This window comes from Eurypyga helias, unplaced genomic scaffold (assembly GCF_000690775.1).
Source record: "Eurypyga helias isolate BGI_N326 unplaced genomic scaffold, ASM69077v1 scaffold1613, whole genome shotgun sequence".
In the NCBI taxonomy this organism is placed as follows: Eukaryota; Metazoa; Chordata; class Aves; order Eurypygiformes; family Eurypygidae; genus Eurypyga; species Eurypyga helias.
This window is the reverse complement of record NW_010241629.1, coordinates 41,553-63,925: the sequence shown is the minus strand read 5'-3', so window position 1 is coordinate 63,925 and position 22,373 is coordinate 41,553. Positions and strand designations below refer to the sequence as shown.

The 22,373-nt window shown below is 48.7% G+C and overlaps 1 protein-coding gene across 1 annotated transcript in view; it reads left to right on the top strand.

Moving 5' to 3' along the window:
- SH3BGR (SH3 domain binding glutamate-rich protein) overlaps positions 1-22,373 on the top strand; it is a 53,653-nt gene that overhangs the window by 26,255 nt on the left and 5,025 nt on the right. The window contains 3 exon segments of the mRNA XM_010148794.1: positions 276-407; positions 1,652-1,691; positions 1,693-1,753. Of these exon segments, the coding sequence (XP_010147096.1) occupies positions 276-407; positions 1,652-1,691; positions 1,693-1,753 (233 nt within the window).

Here is a 22,373-nt window from a genome sequence, read left to right as displayed (position 1 = left end):
CATATATTTACAGCGTAACCATGTACCGTGTTCTAACCTCTCTCAGAAGAGGGTTCTTATATTCCAGCACTCGCCAATGAACTCCACAAGGCTAAACCCCTGGCTTGTTAAGATTAAAAGCTCTAAACATTACTTCTCTCTTCTGTTTTTTAGGCTCAAATAATATTGTATCTGCTAGAAGCAGAACAGCTGCAAAAGCAGAGCTCTGAATTTCAAAACTGTGTATTTTTCCTTCAATTCCTACATGATAACTAGAATTATTTTCTGTAAAAAAGGAAGAAGAGGAAAAACAGGAACAGGGAGAAGAAGAAAAGGAGGAAGAGGGAGAAGAAAAGGAAGAGGTGGAGGAGCAAGAAGAGTCTTAGTACACTTCCATATGAAACATTCTTTCTTGAACAGGTTTTCAGGTAACTATTAAGATATCCAGCACAGTCTCTAAATGTTCTCAAAGTAACATAAGCTTGAAAACCTTGTACATATTGTTGTTATATGCAATGACTAGAATGCAAAGTACCTACCAAAAGGTGTTATGCATTTGACACATAATGATTAGTCAGAACTATTTCCCTTAATGAGTCTGTTAGTTTCCCCCGTTTCTGTGGCACTGATGGATCTGACTTTCCTACACAGCCGTCTCTGTGATCCCTAATATCCCTCAAACACTGCAGGGCCTTTGATCCATTCCCCATCGCTCTTAACAACCTTCAGCTCCCTGCTGGCCTTCTGGCATCTGCCTTGGAACGACTCCTGCGCATCCTCCTGCGGTACCCCCTCGGCTCTCTGCCGCGTCCCCTACGCGTGAGCAAGGCACCGGGCAGTGTGTGCTGCTGTCGCACGTACACGAGGTGCCCAGCTGGTGGGCTGAAAGTGCACCCAACTGTTCCACTCGTTCCAGCTTCTCTCTCATCTGGGGTGAGAATTCCTCCCTCTCCTCTCTTACTCAGCTACTGATTTCACTGCAACCTTTAGGAGCTCCATGTCTGAAATGAAGCCCTCTCTCAAATGTAGTTGAAATGTTAAAAAAAAAATGATTACCGGGGAAAGGAGAGGAGCCTGACCAGAAATACACTGTGCTATAGAATTACTCTGATTGCCTTGGCAACTGGGCCAAATGTGACTTTACATCCTCAAAACAGGAAGCAACTGGGAAGCAGAATTTGTGCCTGTATAGAGGTATGAGCATCCAGCCTTGCTCAAGTTTTTTCAGCACCTGGTTTCAAATTCAATTTTCATGTTTTCTTCTTCCTCCTACTTCTCTTCTTCTTTATCCAAAATAAAGATCAGACAGTTGCTTCCTAGGGAAAAACTGTTAACCTCCAAGAAAGTGAGAATTTCCAGCAGATTCTCCCTTGGGTGTTGGGACTCCCTCCCAATTGCAAACACAGTGTGATGCGCTAGAACTAGCAGGATTCCCAGATAACTCTGCCCCTGAGGTAGTCGCCACAGGTTTCGCCAAGGATATGCTGATGTGGAGACCCAGTGCCTCAACAGGACAGAAAATCCACCACTTCTTTCATGCTACCTCTCCCAAGTCTGCCTTCCACTGTTGCATGGGGATTGATTCACCCCAAGGCTGTCCAGTGCTCAGGTATCTGAAATCATAGAAGGAGTCCTAAGTTCTAAACTAATTTTCCTATTTTTTTTTTTTCAGGAAGCACAAACTGGAGCAGCCCTGCCAGAGAAAACAAAATCACTGTCCTCAAGCAAACCGTCACTACCTTTCATGCCCGCAGACTTACGAGCATATGGATACGTAACAGAACAAAGACCCTACTCTGTCCTACCTGTGGCCTTTATATATATATTTGGAATTCCAATGGCTTGTTAAAGTGGGTCTTCTTCTATCTGACTGACGATATTTCGGCTGATTGTTATGTGTTGCATAGTATTGTCCATGTCACGTTCTAGACCGTAAGCTCCTCAGGGCAGGAGCCGCGTCTTTCTCCATGTTTGTGTGCTGCCAGAGACATTGCCGCCACCCAGCAGATAACTGCACGCTCACGCGTGATGTGTTCAGAAAAAACGGAAACTGCAAAGGGGCTTCCTGTGCACGAGCTATGTCAGTCACATCTCCCTCAGCTGGCTTTTGAAAACAGTGGAGATCTCCCTTGTACAGCAGTTTAAATAAACGCCTTTTCTGTCGTATCCGTTCTTTGTCTGCAGAAGCATTTTTTTGCCCCTAGCAAGCTGCGCTGTGATCTTCAAAGTCAGGTTTCCTCTGTTGTTACGGCTGTGGGCTGTGCAGAGGCCTTCGCCTTGCCTTACGTTCCTGCCGGTGCTTCTGGTGTGGTGTGCGAGACCCCAGCCACGTGGGCACGTGGCTTGCACTGGAGGGAGGAGGCGTCCCGGTCCCTTCCACCGAAGCCTTGTCAGTCTTCATGGATACCTCCGTATTCACTGGGCCAGGGAGGCAGGGAAAACTGATCCAAGTTCATGCTGTAACAGTTGCTTAGAAGCTCACTAGGGAGGAAGGAGCCTGGATTTCAATCCCTTGGCCCATTACGTTTTATGGAATTTAGAAAAAACTGCTGTTAGGGGAAGGGAGGGGATGAGAGATGCTTCTTGTCAAGGTAGCCCACAGCTTCCTAGACAAAACCTTCTCCAAAGAAACCATGAGTTACATTTAACTCTGATCCAGAGGAGGCTAGCTGTTCAAGCTGGGATCTCCTTACTGTGAGTGCCTGAACAAATAAAGTGGGAAAAAAAACCTGTGGAGGTTTCCTGAATGTCCTGAGTGGGTGCATTTATTTGTTGAGGATACATCTGAATTGCAGTTGTTGGGAGGGGGTGGATGGGGAAGCACTGCTCTCTGCCCGAGCTGTTCTTGGACTCATAGGTGATGCTGAGCTCGGAGCTGGCACGTCCAACTGAGGGAAGGGCCTTGGAGCCCTCGCTTACAGCCCACCAAAACCATCAGCTCAGTGCGGAGCAGCGGCCAAGACCCAGGAAAACGCTGGGCACCGTCAGGAGGACGTGTGACTTTGTGGCCATACCAAGCTGTGCTGAGCCGGCACCTTGAGCGCTTTGTGGTCTCTGCATCTCAGGGGAGACATAATGGCAGCAGGAGGGGTACAGCGAAAACAACAGTCAGGGAGGATGAAACGGCTGCTCCATGAGGAGACTGAAAGGGCTCTTTGGTTGGGAGAGGAAGCCAAGACGTTTAACAAAAATCAGAAGGGCAGGGAGTGGGATGAATGCAGAACTGTTAGTCAAAAAATCCTGCAATACTCTCATGAAAATGAGCACACCCGGTTACTATTCACAATTAAATCAGTAGATGAGTGTAAAAGAGACAAAAGAGAGTACTTTTTGTACAGTGGATCGGGAACTTCTGGAAATTGTCACAGGATGTTATGGAGGCCAAGAAGGTCAACAGGCCCGAGAAAGTGTCGGCTGATGTCAGGAACAGGAGACTTGTAGGTGAAAAATACAGCCTGGGATGTGTCCACCGATAAGGAATCGTGGATGCTGTGGGCTGGGTTCAGAAGAATTTGAATAGAGCAGACTTGCTGTCCCTTAGTAGCATCGCCCATTTCCCCTTTCGAAGACTGAGCACCCGGCTGGGTGAGCCACTGCTCTGAGCATTTCCTATGTTCCTGCAGGTGATTACTCCTTGTGGGGAAAATATCTCCCATCCTGCCAGCAGCCGAACTGGGGTGCCAGTCATCGCTGCAGTAGTTTTGAGTAAAAGCCTGGACTTTTGGGAGTACAGTAGACAAAAAGAAAACGGAAGAGTTCATCACCCTGGAAGTGCAGTAAATCCAGCACAGCGAGCACGTGGTGTGCAACAGCCGGTGTGTTCGTGGCAGCCTTGACGTGTCCCGGGCTGCCTGAGCTTCGCCTGGCTGATGAACCACGGGCTCCACTTTTCCCCCCACTGATGTGCAGAACAAAGAGCCTGAGCGTGCTCGGTACATCAGGCAGGGCCGCGGGCTTTGGGCTCGGAACCAAAGCACCGCACGTTGCGTATTTAGGTGTTGCTTGTTAAGGCAGAAATATGGCAACCGTCTTCTCGAGAGGGTGTAATCTGGAAAGCCGGTCAGGGAATGTGAGGAATGCTAAGCCTCGCGAAGTGACGTGCTCCCCTGTTCTTCAGCTGATGACTGAAGTTATGCTCGGTGTGTAGTGGAAAAGCAGATGGGATAGTGGATGGTCATACTCGCAACACGGCTCCCTGGTGCGTTCCTTGGGATAGTGCTCTTCTGCATGCGCTGCTCATCTTTGCTGTCAGGCGAAAAGGAGGTTTGTGAGTACACAAAGGATAAACGGAACGCTGACTGTTTGCTCGGTGGTTTTAGCCTTCACGCTAATTCTGCTTACATAAGCTTAGCACTTTCTGCAGTAATTTAGTGTGTCTGGGCAAAAAATTAAGTCTTTTCTAACTACAGCTGAAGGGAAATCAGTAGCACAAATATGTGAGCTGTTGATTTGAAAATGTCCTGTTTGCATTTTTGTTTCTCTTACATTTTACTGGGAGGAAGCAACCGCAGTCAGTTAACGGGGCACATCGGGTACGTGGTGTTTCACGTGCTTCAGGAACCTGTGGATGCCAAATCATTCCAGTGCACCCCAGTTAAACACAAAACAGTACGCTGTTTTCTGTGACATTTTGGTATGCAAAGTATTTTCCTTGCATGATTGATGCTAGAAAGTTCCAGTATACTGAAACAAGCTAAGATTAGAAAGGCTTCAAGCTAGACTTCCTACAGATCCATATATGTCATAGGACGGTGGCTGTTTGCTCTTTAAAGTGATTGATGGTCAAGTTTAACAGACTGTAAAAGTGACTACAAGGATCATTGCAAAGCACCTTAGTAGACAGGGCTGTTCAATGGTTTATTTCTAGGAAAATAAATGTTAAAACCTTCAGTGATAAAGGGGTTTGAATAACGGGTCCAGAAGGCAACCTGGACCATGCTGTCTCTTGCATGGGAGAACTGAGCTAACAAATTGTGTGAGGGGTTTTCCCCTAAAAAAGTCTAAGGGAAATTCATTGGTGTGGTGGAATTTTGTGTGTGTTTGTGGCCTTTGGTGGCAGGAGAAGGTCCACAGGGATGGCTCCTATGAGAAGCTGCTAGAATCTCCTCCAGCTCCAAGTTGGACCCACCTCTGGCCATGGCCGAGCCAGTCAACACCTCTGGGATTGACACGTTTAAGAGGGGAAAACAAAGGAAACCTGCAGTGGGAAGAGGAGTGGGATGTGGGGGAGACAGCCAGACACACACTCAGGTCAGTGAGGAAAGGTGGGAGGAGGAGCCCAGAGCAGACGTTCCCCTGCAGCCCTTGGTGAGAGGGCAGGCTGTGCCCTGCAGCCCAGGGAGGGCCTCAAGCCAGAGCAGGCAGCTGCGCCCAAAGAGCCCGTGTCTCCCTGGAAAGCCCAGGCTGGAGTAGGCTGCTCCTGAAGGACTGCACCCCATGGAAGGGACCTGCACAGGAGCAGTTCATGAAGAACTCCAGCCTGTGGGAAGGACTCATGTTGGAGAAGTTGGTGGAGGACTGTCTCCCATGGGAGGGACCCCATGCTGGGGCAGGGGCAGAGTGTGAGGATCCCTCTCCCTGCGGAGGAAGAAGCGGCAGAGACAGAGTGTGATAGACTGACCACAACTCCCATTCCCTGTCCCCTTGAGCTGCTGGGGCAGGGGGAGGTAGAGAAATTGGGAGCAAAGCTGAGATCAGGAAGAAGGGAGGGGTGGGGGAAGGTGTGTTTATTTCTCATTATCCTACTCCTATCCTGATGGGTAACAAATTGATTTTTCTTCCCTAAGTCGAGTCTGTTTTGCCCATGACCATAACTGGTGAGCAATCCCTCTCTGCCCTTGTCTCAAACAATGAGTCTGTCCTTATGTTTTCTCCTCCCCATCCAACCCAGGGGGAGGAGTGAGCGAGCGGCCATGTGGTGCTTAGTTGCTGGCTGAGCCTAAACCATGACAACTGGAGAGAAATCAAACTGTTGGGCAGTTTTGTCAGTAGAGCACTAGCCCCCTGTCAGTATTTCTGGTCACCTTTCCAGCCACCACATCTCTTCACCTGCCTTCCAAATAACAAGACTTGCTAGTAGTCTTCTGTTTACTGCAAGAATATCAGTGTTAAAGGAGATAAGACTATTTATCTGCATCCTTTGACAACTTCAGAAGGCTGGAAATAACGCTTGACAAACAATCTGGGAAGCTGAAAATTCGAGATAGTAATTTCTTCAGAAGGCAGACTGCAAATTTGTGGTTTGATGTCAAACATCTTGAAGAACGCTCACTGTTCCTCCGGTTGCAAAGTCATCGCTATGCATAAAGCAAACACAGGAAACAACATGGGGAAGTAAGGTGCAGAGGTGGGATGATATGCTTAATAGCACAAATCAAGGGTGCTAGAGTCCAAATTAGATGTGGACTACCTGCTGTGCCTTCCCCTGATTCAGAACGTGCCAACCACGGGTTTGCATGTGGCGATGAACTTTACTTGACCATTCTCCTTCCTGGACATGGAGGACTTCATCTCTCCCGCTGCAATCACGTGCTGCCTGTCCTGCACAAGCAGCCGTGGAGGAGTGAGCACAGGAGATGACTTCAGGGTAGGCACTGGGACACAGTGGAGCAGGGAGTGCACAAAAGTGGGGGCGAGGGTAAAAGTCAAAGTCAGAGCGCCCGGTGCTCAGGTGACTGCCTGCGCGGAGTGATGGCTGTGAAGCTGTTAGCAAGGCATGGGGGTTTCTGCTCCACTGACTTTATGGATAGGATCCTAGATGGATGCCATTGTCCTGTCCATTCCAATTTCCAGCTTTCTGGGGAGTTCTTTTTTTCAACCTTCAAGCTTTGCAATGTTTGAGCAGTAAGGCTAGAGAAGAGTTTAGACAGTTTGCATTAATAGTGGCCTAGCATGCTGGAGGAGCATTTGTGAGTGAGTGTGTGACAAAATCCACCTCCCAGCACCCACCATGATTCCTAATTCCTTGGTGGGTCAGAGCAGAGGCTGCGGGTGAGCACAGAGCCAGAGCAGAGTGCTGAGCAGTGGTGAATGCTGCTGCTGCCGGCCTTAGCCTTCGAAATCCCATTACCCTGATGGAGGCAGCATCCCCAAGGCTTGCCCGGCAGCGCAGAGCACACGAACTGCCTTCTTTCTTGCTGCCCAGCCTCTATATCTCTTCTTCCCCCACCCCAAACGCCCCTCGAGATTTCTTTTGTCTCTTTTATTTTTAATATTTTATTTTAACAAAAGTGAATTGTCCCCACAATAAGCTCTAAAAAAATAAATAAAGCAGATGCACCCTCTTACAGCATCCCTCTGGCTAGGGAGGCAATAATCCCTGCAGCAGCATCCCTGGCCGATGTGCTGGGCACAGCAAATGGGAGGCAGCAGGGCTATGCATGGGCCTGGAGAGGGGGGAGCAGCTGCAAAGGGCTGGGCTGCTGGTGAGTGCTTCTCCTGGCCCCACCCCGAAAAGGGGTGCTGTTCCAGCCCTTATAGCCAAATTAGCAGCAACATCTCAGGTCCAAAAGCTCAGCACTGAGTGATGTTTCTTACCCAGTCTGGGGTGGAGGGGAGGAGAGGCAAGAAAAATGAGGGAGAAAAGGGGGGGAAAAGTCCCTTTTCGGCTGGGAAGTGCTCTTTGGTCATTGCATATGAGCAATTCCCGCCAGCCAAGGATGGAGCACAGTGTGATAGAGGAGTTTTGCTTTTCTGTGTGCTCCAGTACTTTTCCATGAGGACTATAGCATTTCTGGATTTTGAAGATATGGCATGCTGCGTTAATGTGGGCTACATCCAACTTAAATGGGTTTAATTCTGGAGTTCATGTAATCAGATTTTGATGAAAGCTAGAGGCAGTAAAAGAAAATTATATTAATCTTCTGGCCAGCCTTGGGCTGGTTTCAGGGCAGCCCCCAGTATGGTCCATCTTGGGCAAATTCAGGAGCCGGAGGAAGCTGCTCTGGCACGATCTTGGAGGCCCAGGCAGCCGAAATATGGACAGGGAGTCACCCAGATGTGCCAACCATGGTGGGGTGGGTGATGTGTCACCCAACTGTTGCTGGAAGTGGTGAGGACACCTCCGCCTGATGCCCAGCACTGGGAGAGGGGAAGGCATTGCACAAGGAGGGACAGGGCAGCCACATGTGGCCTGGCAGGGATGTGCCCAAGGTAGCCAGGAGCTCCCAGGATGGGTCCTGAGGACTGTTTTTAACCAGCAGCCCCAGCACAGGATGCCTGTGCTGATGAAGTTTGGCACTGGTGAGGAGCCGGGGAGCATTGCTGGTGTGGAGGAGAACGGGACAGTGGTCCAGAAAGAAGCAAAAGGCCCTGAAGGACAGAACTGAGATGAAATTTGGTGGTATGGACTACCAGCATCATGGGCTTTGTGAGAAAATAAGACTTTCTGCTAGAAGCTGGGAGCCCATCCTCCTGGGAATGGCACAGGAGGAGAAAGGTTTGAGTGCACAGGTTCATCTCCAAGCCACGGGGAACTGTAATGTGATGCAGAAGTGGCAGAGAGAAATGTGATGAGTATGTGTGCTAAGGAGCTATTTTCAGTGGCAAAGGGAATACTGACTAACGTTGCAAACTGCAGTGGCACCTCCTCTGGGGCAGGTACTGGGTAATGTTTGAGTCCCCGGTCAAAAAGGATGAATTCACACTGAGAGCTCGAGGAAAAGCAATTATAGGTTACCAGGTGCTGCACCATCTGATTTATGAGAGGAGGCAACAGGACCTTGCCCTGGCATAGTCCAGCGAAATTTCTAAACTTGGAATTCCAAAAAATGGTGGATATTGGTAGTTTTACTTGGCAAAGCATAAAGCTGGAGAAGGAACTTGCTTCAGAGGAAGGGGAAATAGTGTCTCTTCAGCAGGTGCACGTTGTGCATCGTACGTTACCTGTCACGGGGAACTTCATGAAAAATAAAGCAAGGAGAGAGTGCGGCTGACGGTACAACAGCGTCTGCTGGGCACACAGGACCGGCTGTGCGGCATGCTGAGAAACAGGATCACAGCAGGAGTATTTCCAGAAACCTGAAGAGAGGAAAGCAGCTGGTGAGGCAGGGCATGACATGTCCCCTTCACACTGCTCCGCGGCTTTTCCCTGCAGTGGGCGACACCACCAAGACATTGCAGGACTTTCTAAGGAAGCTGGGAACTTCCCTTGGGAAACTGGCTGCAGTGAGCAACCAGGGTCTCGCTGGTGGGAATCTGCTCCCTAAGGGCTGCCTGTAGTGTGTTAGAGGCAGGCTGAAGGGAGCACATTCAAACCAGTGCTATGTATCCTTAGCCAAGTATTCCGCAACCCTGCCCTTAGCGGCACATTTTTAACCTGTAGCGATCTTTGCCTGGCTGTTACTATTCCTAATGTCGGCATCAGCATCCTCTCTCCAGTGACTCATGCCAAAACCACAGGTGTTTCGGTGCGTGGTGTCTTAAGGGTGCATATTGCAGTCCTGTCCGCTACTCACCCAACATCACGAGGGCCTGGCAGACACCTGATCCCCGCCGGCATCAGCAGGGCCGACTCAGAAATGAGCGCTGAGATAATCCCCTGGGAGGTGACGACGCCTGTTGGGTGACAGACAGGCCCCACGCGACGGTCACCCTTGGGCCACATCCGAGTCCCAAAAGCTGGCAGCAGGGCTTATCGACATGCCATAGATGAAGGTCGGAGACTTGTAAAGGATGGTCTGTCAGGCTGTACTTTTTGTTTCCAAATTAGATGCAAAGACGATGGTAGAAACTCAGCGAGTGCTTCTTCCTCACTTGGTGCTGTCACCCGGTGGGATGGGCCCTGGGCAGCAGGTCCTGCCCAAGGACTGGGAGAAGCAACTCCAGAGGCGATAGCTGCTGCGTCCCTTTGTCAGCCTCCTGTGCTGAAATAGCAAGTGTCTGTGACCAGCTGGAGCGAGTCCAGAGGAGGCCATGAAGATGCTCCGAGGGCTGGAGCACCTCTGCCATGGGGACAGGCTGAGAGAGTTGGGCTTGTTCAGCCTGGAGAAGAGAAGGCTCCGGGGAGACCTTATAGCACCTTCCAGTACCTGAAGGGGCTACAAGGGAGCTGGGGGGGACTTTTTACAAGGGCCTGTAGTGACAGGACAAGGGGTAATGGGTTTAAATTGAAAGTGGGGAGATTTAGCTTGGATATCAGGAAGAAGTTCTTCATGGAGAGGGTGGGGAGGCACTGGAACAGGTTGCCCAGAGAAGCTGTGGATGCCCCATCCCTGGAAGTGTTCAAGGCCAGGCTGGACGAGGCTTTGAGCAACCTGGTCTAGTGGAAGGGGTCCCTGCCCATGGCAGGGGGGTTGGAACTGGATGGTCTGTAAGGTCCCTTCCAACCCAAACCGTTCTGTGATTCTGTGGTTCTATGAATGTAAAACCATCTTCTGTTCACTAGCAAGAAGTCAGTGACACCACCTATAAACCAGGGTTTTGTGCTTATTTATCTATATTTTACCCACTGAGGGGTCATGGGGTGTAAAGAGAAGGAAGCTGGCTCGTTCAACCCCTGCTGAGATTAGGCGCCGTGGCAGATGTGTGCGTGGAAGGAAGCAGCCTTGGAAACATTGGTGCAAGGCAGCATTAAGAGACGACTTACCAGGCAGATGGCTTCACTCTTGAACCGTGTCCCTTACGTTTGATTAAGCCTTTGCCAAGCAAATAGCTTTTGCAGGATGGGGCTGGGGGCTCGCGACCGCTTGCTTCTGCACGATGCCGTCTGACCTCAAAGGCGGCGGGGGAGGGTTACGTTCACCAAGCGCTCATCAGACGCTGCCATTGCGGGTGGTCGGTCACTCAAGCCTGAAGCTGGGCTAATGGAAAATCACTGGTGAACTGTGTGTCGCCTGGTAACCTCTCCCTAACCTCAGTGAGACTAGTAAAGATAAAAGCTCAATAAAACGCCGTGCTTGTTGACAAATTAAAACACCCCACCCCACCGGAGTGCCTGTTAGGTTGCGATCAAGGAGGGCAGAGCTCCAGAGGGCAAGAGCCCAGCAGAAGAAATTGGCTGAAAATAGTGTACCCGAGGAGGCGGGGGGAGGCTTTTGTCTCTTGGTGACATGGCTCACTCGCAGAAAAAAAACAGCTGCCTTTTGCGCAAAAATAATGACTCCAGCAATTCTTTCCTGTGAGTCAGATGAATTGTTTTTGTACAAGTTATTTCCTCTGAAGACACTGGATTACAAAAAAAAAAAGTTTCACAAAAGCAAAGCTCAATTACCTCCTCAAATTTTGCCTGAAATTTTGTTAAAAGGAACTGTTTCCTCTTTTTCCTTTGTGTGCAGAGCCTTGGAGACACCCTCTGCAGATGGATACTGCCAAAAAGGGAACTTCCAACCCCAAAAGAGGTGTGGGATGGGTTTTGCCTTGTGGGATATCTCAGGCCCCCTGAACAGCCAGGACACAGACAGGAGCAGAACTGGGGCGTGAGGGCTGCCCAATGCCCAGATTTGGTCAACTGCTGGGTTTACTGTCATTTCAGCCTGGGCGACATCGCCTCTGCTCTGTATTTGTCATGATACTATTATTTAGAGGTAAATAATCTCTGAAGCTGTTGCTGTGTTGCCTGTTGGCTGTACTTGATCCTGTAACTCACTAGGTCTGCCCTGAGCCCTGGCTCTGCCTGTCTTGGTTTTGTGGCTGACCATAATGCCATGAAAGCTTGCTGCCTAACGTGTGAAATTCAGCGGTGGGGTGAGGGCGGTAAGAAGGTAGACGGATTGTTGTTTTTCTGTTCAGGGAGAACAGTTTTTCTGTTCATGGAGGGTGAAACTGCTGACTTGCAGAATGGAGTGGAAAGGGAGAGATGATCCTAAAAAGTCACTTCATATTAATGTGCTGCACACTAAGCACATGGGCACAGGTTAACATTGGACACATCACAGAAAAGTGCAGTATGTACCTATTTAAAGCTGCTGAACTACCTAGTTTTGAAATGTTAGGTCATTAAAAATCTTCTTAGACATCTAAGAAAGTGTGTCAGCTTTTTTTTTTTTCACCCCAGGTAAAACCGACTTTTCTTTCATAAAAAATCACTTGGCAAACAAGCAATGAGAAACAAATACATAAATACTCAGCTGGACATTGCGTACCCTCCCATGATGTCCACGACTTCAAGGTCTCCCTTCTTGGGGAAAAGTAGCAGAGGGCTGAAGCTAAATGTTTGAGTCGTGACGGTCCTGGCCATAGAGAGACCTGAGCTTCTCCGTGGCTGCCACTGGGCAGAGCTGAGCCATGGCTGCTGAGGCGGCAGAGGATGAGGGATGGGGTTTTTCGGCTTGGCCTTTGAGTGGGGTCTGCTCCCTGTCCTACTGGCTACTTATTTTATTTAGTGATTCTTACATACATTCAGGGTGCCCGTTATCAAAGGCAAGGGCAGTGAGTCTAGCCTAAAAATTAAGGAAATTCCCATTCCCAACCAGGCAAGCCTTCAGAAAACAGGAGTGTTTTAGCAGCAGGTGAAGGATGGACCAAGGGGACCCATTGGGGTGGGGGGGCTTCAGCACTGCAGCTCCCAGCAGTCCTGGGGGTGTTGCCTCCCACTGTCCAGGAGCATGGAGTCTCACCTCTTGCTCCGCAGGCTGAGTCCTCACCCTCCACTTCCCTGCCTCCTGCGCCAGACAAACCCGCAAGCAACAGAGAAAGAAAGTTGGAAGCTGTCCATTTAGGAAGCGTCAAGTGTTAATTAGATACCTGAAAATCACAGGGAAGATGGACATCTGGCTACCAATATTCACCATCATTCGCCTGAAAAAAACCCACCCAAAAACCCAACATGGAAAAAACCTGTACATTTTTTAAAGTATAAATATTTAAAAGACATCAATAAATATTTGTGGAGCCAGTGGTTTTGCTCAAGTTACTAAATCACTGCAAGTAAGAGGTGACAGAAAGCGGTGTTGCAGAACAGGGTTGCAGGAGGGTGGATGGAGGACTATACTGCTAAACAAGGTTTCCTTGAAAAATAAAGGTAAAATAGTTAGAATTTAATTTGAGGTGCTGACATGGCAATGCATTGTAGATCAGTGCCAGGTTTTTAGAGGGATAAATGTTCACTGAATGGGCTTTTTTTTCATTTGTAAAACATGTTTCACTTCTTGGAATTCATCTTGAAACCAAGCGGAACCTTTTCAAAGAGAAATGATGTCAAAAAATGATTTCATTTCTGTTAAGCTTTTAGGAGACTTTTTTGAATTTTCAATCTATCTGAAGAAAATCTTGAGCCAGATTTCCCTTGTGTCCCATTTTATACCAACGCTGTGCCCGATAGCACGTTAGCTTGTTGGGTTCAGCTGCATTCGGAGCCTTCTGCTTGAGGGAAAGATAGTGCAGGAGCCATTCTCACTGGTGTTGTATTGTCCCAAATGCTCCTTTAAAAACTGTGGGTATGGGCTAGTGCCACAGCCCCCATCAGCCATCATGTCCTTGCACTCATGCGGCTTCTTTGCCTGGTCCTCTCTGGCCATGAAGAGGTGGCACCTGGGTTGAGTGCTGGCTGAGAAATTCATGTCGGTAGCTCTGGCTCTCTCCTTTGCTGGTGCTCTGGGGAAAAGCGCCGTGCAAACTTTCTAGAAACGTGCTGGAAGTGTTTGGGGAAATATTTTCCCTCTGAGAAATACTGGTGTTTCTTTAAAATGCAGAAAAGAGACAAAACCAGGAGAATATACTACTTTGGTTTTTAAATTTGAAAGATTTGGTGTACTTGGTTATAACCCAAATGACCTGAAACATTCTTGTTGACAGCCCTTGTTTTGAGGCAGATCAAAAATATGCAATTTGGATACCTTCCCCTTGGCCTTTGCTCTCACCAGCATGGAAAAAGAACATGCTGATAATAAATAAATTAAAAAAACCCCACCCTTAAAGTCATCAGCTCAGAGGCATCCATTGGTCAGAGCCATAACTGAGTGAATGGCTTTGTGGCACTGCAATCAAACTCCATCAAAATCTTCAGCTCAATCTATGTACCAGATAAAGGTGCTCAGGTCAGTCAGAGCTGAGGAAACATTTGCAGGCAGATAAGGCTGGAAGGGGAGGAGTGGGAGACACATTAAACCTGGTTTTCATTTGTTATTTCCCAGGGATTGCCTCCTTGTCTGGGTGGCACTCTTCCTTCAGGAGGCAAGGAGACGTGAGCTCTGCCCTGGCTCGCCGTGACTGCAGCACATCCCCACAGGGGGATGCAGGTGCTCTCCGTTCAACGAGGGCTTCCAGGAACTGGCTGAGCCTACAACCAGCATCAACCAGCATCCCAACAGCTGGGCTGCATACCCCAGAGCTGTACAGCTCCATGGTGACTCCTGCCCATCCCCTGGGCTTTTCGTGACTGCCTCACTGAGGACAGGCAGAAGATAACACAGTGCCATGCAGCGGGGAGAAGAAAGATTGGCATCCTGCCCTTGGGTGTGCCTTTTTGTGAGGGCTCTGCAGAGTGGATGAGCCCTGCAAGCTGTGGTTAGGTTTCTCATGCAAGAGGGGAGTAACGAGCTGCTCAGGATGGGACCACTGAGAATGGGACCACTGAGGATGGGACCCCTGAGGATGGGGCCAGAAGGCAGGGCGTGGGCACGCAGAAGGTCAGGGGGCCGAGCCGTAACCCCTGGTGCAGGGCAAAAGCAAACCCTTTGTGTCTGCCCCATCTGTTCCCTGTCTCTGGGTCAGACCATTGGGCTGGGGGGCAGAAACCCTTCCTGAAGGGAAGTCAGGGCTTACGAGCAGCTGTTGTGGCCCAAGGTCCTGCACCAAATTGCAAGTCTTTTTCTTTTTCTTTTTCTTTTTCTTTTTCTTTTTCTTTTTCTTTTTCTTTTTCTTTTTCTTTTTCTTTCTATTTTTCTTTTCCTTTTCTTTCTATTTTTCTTTTCCTTTTCTTTCTATTTTTCTTTTCCTTTTCTTTCTATTTTTCTTTTCCTTTTCTTTCTATTTTTCTTTTCCTTTTCTTTCTATTTTTCTTTTCCTTTTCTTTCTATTTTTCTTTTCCTTTTCTTTCTATTTTTCTTTTCCTTTTCTTTCTATTTTTCTTTTCCTTTTCTTTCTATTTTTCTTTTCCTTTTCTTTCTATTTTTCTTTTCCTTTTCTTTCTATTTTTCTTTTCCTTTTCTTTCTATTTTTTTTTTCTTTTTCTTTCTATTTTTCTTTTCCTTTTCTTTCTATTTTTCTTTTCCTTTTCTTTCTATTTTTCTTTTCCTTTTCTTTTCCTCTTTCTCCTTCAAAATGGGGCATGAGGCAAAAAGACACAAACAAATGAAAAACCTCCACATTCTTCCAGTTAATTGTGCGGTGGGCAGGGGCCAAAAAAATCCTGCTTCCCTCATTCCTGCAGGCCAAAGCCCTGGAGCATATGATTTGATTATCATAATTGTCATAAGGCAGCACTTGGCACCTGCTGCAAGAAAGGACGTTTCTGGGGGCCTCAGGCAGTCCCCGGTTCCCAGGCTGACATGGTGACTCCTGGTTGTGTCCAGCCCCTGCCCTTCCAGACTTGTCCTCGCAGACCTGTGCTGAAGGTTCCTTCCAGAGACCCGAAATGCCACAGGCAGGGGAGGAGGCTGTGCTGTACCTTTCTGATGGCTCCAGTGTTTCATAAACTGCCCAATTCTTTTAAATAAGCCACATATCTTTGTTAAAGCTTAAACAGCTCAAAGCCCAACCTCCAGATGCTGTTCCAGGAGGGATGTGGGAGGGTCCCGTGGCACTTGAGAGCACGAATGGCATGCTTTTGTCTAGAGTATTGTCAAGTGCTGGTTTTGTGCTCGAGGAGGGATGTGGAGGTGGTGGGAAGAGTTAACGGGACACAGACCCTGGAAAAAAGCCTCGCAAACAGGGATGTAATCAGCTCAGATCACTCAGCCTAGCAAGGGGGGGACCGAGGAGTGAGCCAGCAGCTCTATGTAGGTCAACTTCATAGGCCAAATCCTTGAGCCCTGGCCAGCTGTGAGGCCATCAGGGATGCAGGCAACCGGTGGCTGAAACCCACAGCACCCAGCTTTGCTCGCCGCTGGGCATGGCCAGCATCCATTCAGCCTGTGGTGCCACCTCTCCAAGGAAGAAGCAGACCAGGAGCCTGTTGCTATGAGCATGTTTCTGCTCCCATCCTTGGGAGACCGCGCCACAAGGTGCGACGTTGGCTCTTCTCAGCAGATGGATTTCTCTGGGGTCCACTACTAATTAGCACTGGAAACAATAATGGCTGGAATGACAAAAGGCTGAGGACGGATTGGAGGTTTTATACAGGATGTATAAAAAAAGCTGCAGTCCGTGCATCTCAGGTCTTGCATTGTGTTAGTGTTGCTGTAATTGGTTAAAGAATAAATCCACAGCTTCAGCGGGAGGTGGACATCCTCCTGGGCTCACAGAAGTTCTTCTTCATAGTTTGCAGGGCCTATTCGTAGTCCCATGCAGAAATAATTAGACTGTAATAGTTTAGATAGCAAAAAATCATTAGCACTGTATGTTAAAGAAAATCAGAACACTTCACTTCCTACCCCTGAATAAAATTTTATTCACATATTACTAGCATGCTTTCTTATGAATGAAGTGTAGAAGCTGGTACTAGGCATGCATAAACAAAACTACAACAAAGAACACCATATCCTTTGTGAAGATCAGGTAAAGAAGGTCACAAAGCCCAATTGGTGTATTTACGCAGTTCCATTAACTGACGTTTTGACATCCCTTAGCTTTATTCATGTATGCAAAGTCAGGGTGTGAACAGCTACGGGCAGCATAACGCTTTTCCCTCCACATTAAGTTCTAATGGGAAACCATTTGTCAAAGAGTTTTTTGCATGACTGCCCGGGCTCCAGCACTTTCCTAAATGGCTTCTCGTCGGGAGGCAGTGCGCTGCAGCTGAGGGTCACCAACCAGGTGCCGTCTGCTCTGAAGAAGAACAGGAAGCAGCCGAATGAGTGTAACACATATATTAACGGTGTGCCCGCGTGTTTTGCACGAGAGCGTTGCTTTCTGTAAACCGCCTTTAAAACACACTTCATACCTTTTGTTGTCAGTGGTGTCCGGTAGACCGGTAGTGCCATTGCTGCTGTAGTGCTGAGCCCAACCCTGCTGGGGGGGGAACCATCTCCTCCCTCCCTGACTGCATCCCTGTCCCTGTCCCAACTCTCTCCACGTGCCACCACACGGGACTGCACCCAGAGGAAGGTGTACCCATCATCCCGCTGTGGAATTGAGTGGGAACGGGATATGGAGACAGGCAAATTCAGCTTCCCTTGCTCTTTAGGCAGTGCTTAGACAAGTGTATCTGGATTTAGGAAATGTTTATAAGTTTACCTACACTCAGCTGGAAACCCCACCTGCAGAGTCATGTAAACACAACAGAGCAGGGGGTAGGGCAAGGCAAAGCAAGGAAGAAACACAGGACACAGGGTCAGCAGGAGAAGCCCTTCTGTGCCCCAAGGGATTTAAGTAGTGTGAGGCGCAGCCCAAAGACCGGTGCGGGAGTCAGCTGGGGGGAATAGTACACAACACTAGCTACCCACCTATTTTGTTAGCTGCTGATGCTGACAGGTATTTAAGCCTTGTGTGCACAAGTTATTGTAGAACTTCACACGTTTTGGTATAATTAGGCGAGCACTACTCCCACCTTCCCCCTAGCAGAGGTGCTGCTATACAGATGACGAAGCTTCATGTGCCGTGAGGTATCTGGTGTGCCTGGCTTAGCAATAGGCATTGTGCTGTCCACCAAAGATGGGGTTTTGCATCAGTAGAATTGTAATACTGTAAATCTGAGGGTAGAAACCATTTTGCTACTATGCAAGTAGGTTTTATTGGTAATGATTCTCCTCAGATTAGATTAATCTGCACTGCTATTAATGCTTTTATAGCATAAACTGCGCCCATCGAAGGGATGATGCTATTATTTCAACAAAAGCCCTCCTCCTGACTGAAATAAACCTGTGTAGATTCACTGTAGAAAAATGTTGAAGACTCCTCTATGAAAGTTTCATTTAATTTTGCATTGAAGTGAACAGCCTTGAAGCTTCCCGTGCAGTCAGGTAACACAGCTGTTAAAACATCCCATACCCACACCAAGTATCCATCCTGTAAATCACTCACCCTCTTCAGCTACAAGTGCCTCTCTGTCTTCCCCAAGGACAGAGCTGCTGTTCACATTTTTCGTCGTGCTACAGAAGAAAACGCAGCGAACCTAAACCCGCCCCAAACAACAGCATCTTTTGGCGGGTGTTTGCGATGTGACCTTATCTCTGCCTGCCTTACGCTTGAACAAGCTCGCATGTGAAAATATTAACTGTCACTTAGCGAGGCCACGTCCAACCAACGTTACTTGTCAGGGGAGATGACAATATAGAGCCACCAACGCAATTGCTGTTTCAAGCTGCCAGTTTCCTGCTTGAAGGAGAAAGGAGCGACGTGGCTGGCGGGTGCTGGGAGAGCTGAGTTTGAGGGAGAATCTGGTTTGGAAGGCAGGAATACCCCTTGGCTCAAGCCAAACAACCTGGCCGGTGGGCCCCACCTCCTCCTCAGCCAGCTGAGCAGCATCCATGCTCTTTATTTTTTTTTTTAAATTTGTTCTAACCTCTTTTGATGACTAAGGGAACAGGAAGATTATAGTTTAAGTATATAATTTTTATTTGATGTGACAGGTTAAAGCTATGTGCATTTAATGAAGGCTCAGATTATTTTAGTTCAATTACAACACTGATTTAGGCCCTGACTCACTCTTTGAGGCCTGACTTCATGTAGACATGCCTTGACTTAAATTTACTGCTGATGGGATACAGGCATTTGTTTACATTACTCTGCCTAAATTCTCTGCTGCTGTAGGGTTGGACTTACACAGCCAGCGCAGTCCTAAATCAGAGGTACAGAGACAGTGGTTCTGTTGTTGGATTATTTTTTTCCCCAGCACAAAGGCTAGGTATTTCAGAGTGTGTTTTTCTTCCACTCATGCCCCTGCCAGGCACTAGCCCGTACTATCTCTGAGTGCAAGGTGTGCTTGTCAGCGTGCGGTCCTGCCAGAGACTGAATGCCCTCAAGTTTCCCTGGCTTTAGGGACAGCTGGGCAGGCGGAGAGCTGCGGAAGAGCAACCTGCTGAAACTCACACAGCAAGCTGGGAGCAGTAACCTTCTGCTGGCATAGCTGAAGGGAGTGGAAACAAGTTTTATACGAAGTGGCGACGCATTCCCTTTTCAGTACGCTCCTTGGCTAGGACTGCCCCCAGGGCAGCCGGTGAGCAATGAGGTGTGCAGCAGCTGTGTGGGAAGAGGTGTGAGCCCCAGCTGTGTGTGCTGTAGTTGGGATAGAGTTAATTTTCCTCACAGTAGCTAGTATGAGGCTGTGATTTGGTTGTGCTGAGAAGAATATTGATAACAAACTAATGTTTTCAGTTGTTGCTAAGCAATGTTTATATCAAGTCAAAGGCTTTTTCAGTTTCTCATACTGTACCTCTTCCCAGCTTCTCCTCCACAGGAAGCATCAGTAGAATTACAATACTGTACATCTGAGGATAGAAACAATTTTGCTACTATACAAGCAGGTTTTAGACAAGCATGTCTAGATTTAAAGTGTTCTTCTCTACAAGAAGCTGAGAGGGGACACAGCCAGGACAGATGACCCAAATTGATCAAAAGGACATTTCATTCCATAAAATGCTCAGTATAGAAGTTGGGGGAGTGGGCTGGGGGTTTCTCTTGCTTTCTGGGTCTCGCTCTCTGGCTCTTGGGCTCTCTGTCTCTTGCTGATCAGGGACTGGCTGGGGATCAGTCAGTGGGCGGTGAGTTCCATTATTTTAATTACATAATATTAGTAGCAATATCAGTGTCATAGTGTCATTAATGTCATTAGTGTCATTGGTATTGTTAATATTATTAGTATAATTATTTAATTTATTTTCAATTATCAAATTGTTGCTATCTCAACCCATGAGTTTTCTTGTCATTTCCTCCAATTCTCTCCCCCATCCCACTGAGGAGGGGACAGGTGAGCAAGTGGCTGTGTGGCACTTAGTTGCTGACTGGGGCTAAACCATGACACTCAGCCCTCCGTTGGTTTCCTATTTTCCACAAGAAGATGTCCCATATCCAGGTGAAGGGCAGGAAACTCATTTGCAGAAGCTTTTGTGTGTCCAGTATCTCTTGGACTTTATAGGTCAGACTGTGCCAAGGAAGCATTAGCAGTTTCCCAGGACTAAAGGTAAGGCTTTTTTTAGGAACTGGAAGAACAAAGGAGATAGCTGTGCATGCAGAGGGAAGTATAGGTGTTGCAGGTGTCTTAGCTAATGCTTCCTCTTCAGAGGAAATGAAAACTACCTTGGTTTGGGTTTTGCTTTTAAAAAAAAACAGAAGGCAGCCCTCATGCTTTTTAGAGCAGTCCTCTGCAGCAAATCTGGGAGTGGATCTGAACCTCTCTTCTTCCTTGTATTTCTCCTGCAAAGCAGAACAAGCAGACAGCGTTTGGTATGTCTCCGTCACTACATCTATCCCTCTCTAGCCTCGGAGCGGAGGGGGAGGAGAAAGGGAGCTGTCAGCAGCGCGTAGTGATTGATTCATCTCGTCTTTCATGCTGCGCTAGAACAACGTGTTTCAAAAATTACAATGACAAATCAAAGCGAATATTTCTTGCTAGAAATTCGAACTCCGTGAACTCTTAGTAGGTATTTTGCTTTTAAATGGGCTGCGTTATCCATAACATCTATGTGGAAGTATTCTTTCCTGCTTGAGTCTGCAGCCCTCAGGAAAGAAATGTATTTCCCCGAAGCCATTTGCTTCAATAATTGTTGTCATGAGAAACTGCCATTGATCGCTGTCACCGGGGGACAGTTGGCCTATACACAGGTAAAAATGCTGCACTTCTGCTCGCACCGAGACCTGCTGACAGTGGCCCTGGAAAGGGATCAGACGTCTCGCCCAGGCTTGGAGCAGCCCTACAGCGAGGGCATGACTATTCCCAGGGCTGAGCGCTCTCCTGATCCCCAGCTTGTGCCCCAGTGGTGAAGTGTCAGGGAAAGGGGGGGATCCGAGGAGAGGGGTGACGGGGTGGCAGGGCAGAGCGCGGAGAGGGGACGGGGGTGGGTGCAGCGTGACGTTTTCTCTCCTTTGCCCTTTTCGGCAGGTTGTCATTCCTCATCAGGGACAATCCCGTAACTCCAAGGGTGCCTCCGTGCAGCCTTCTTAGCGGGGGGATTTCTCTCCCACTGTGCAAATCAAGGCAGTCCTGCTCCTAACTGGGAGCGCAAAGCCGAACTTTCCCAGCACTGGGAAGGGCTGGCTCTGCTCTGACACGAATTCCAGCTCCAGGAGCACCGCTCCTGTGCCTGGGAGACCATTGCCTTCCCCCTCCCGTCCAAAATATCCCATATAAAAACATTTACGGACAGTTCCTAACTTTCCCTTCCCTGCCGATGGAGCTGCAGCGGTACAGTCGGTCTGTTACCTACTGGAAAGAGGGAGGGAGGCAGGGAGAGGGAGGGAGAGAGGGAGGGAGGAGGGAGAGAGGCAAGCAGGGAGCTCAGCTTACGGCTGCCGCATCGCTGGCTTCTGGCTCCGGCGGCACAGAGGATCGTGCATCACCTCACTGGGGATGGCTGGGCTGCTGGGGGATCGCGGGAGACTCCACCAACTGTAGCCGGCGCATCCCGGTAGGAAGGGCAGCCCGCCGCGGGCTGCAGCTCCTCCGCAACCCGGCCGGGGATGCGCGGTGGGCGTCGGAGGTGAGGAGGTGCCCCTTCTTCCCGTGACTCCAGCTGAAGGTATGACCCTGGGCAGGGGACTCCCTTTGCCTACGGGTGCCACCTTGGACCCGTGTCACCAGCCTTCTGAACCCCCTCCACCGCCGCGGGTGGGTTTAGGGGAGTCAGGGGAGAGGGGGAGGCAGGTGTCACCCCGCTCCGGGAACCAGGATCAAAATCCAGACCTCCCTATCCAGGGAAGTCCCTCACTGAGCGGCCCGATGGCAGCGTGGGGTTCGGCCGAGGGCTTGGGAACGCATTGTCCATCGTCTGGTAAAACGGGGTCCATCGAGTGTGAGGGGTAGACTGATTTGATGGCAAGGAGGGAGTAATGAGTAATCTCGCTTGCCAGAGGGTTTAGTGTGTGCTTAAAAAAACATTTAGTGTGTTTTTATTGGCATTAGAATGTAACAACAATACATTTTGGCAGCCTGTGACCCTGTTCCCAGTTAAAGACTGGGAACAGTTAGGACAAACACAGGGCAACGCTTTCCTCACTGTCCTGCGTGTTTGCTGAGACCTTGGATAAGACACTGAAAAAGAAGATCCATGAGGTACAGGTAAGTAATTAAAAAAGCAGCCATTGGGGCTGATCCTGAAAACATGAGTTTGTACGATCAGCACTTTTAAAGCCAAGTAGTTATTTACAAAGGATCTGCCAGCATTGAGGGTCCCGCAGTGGGATTTCTGTTCTTCTGCTTTCTG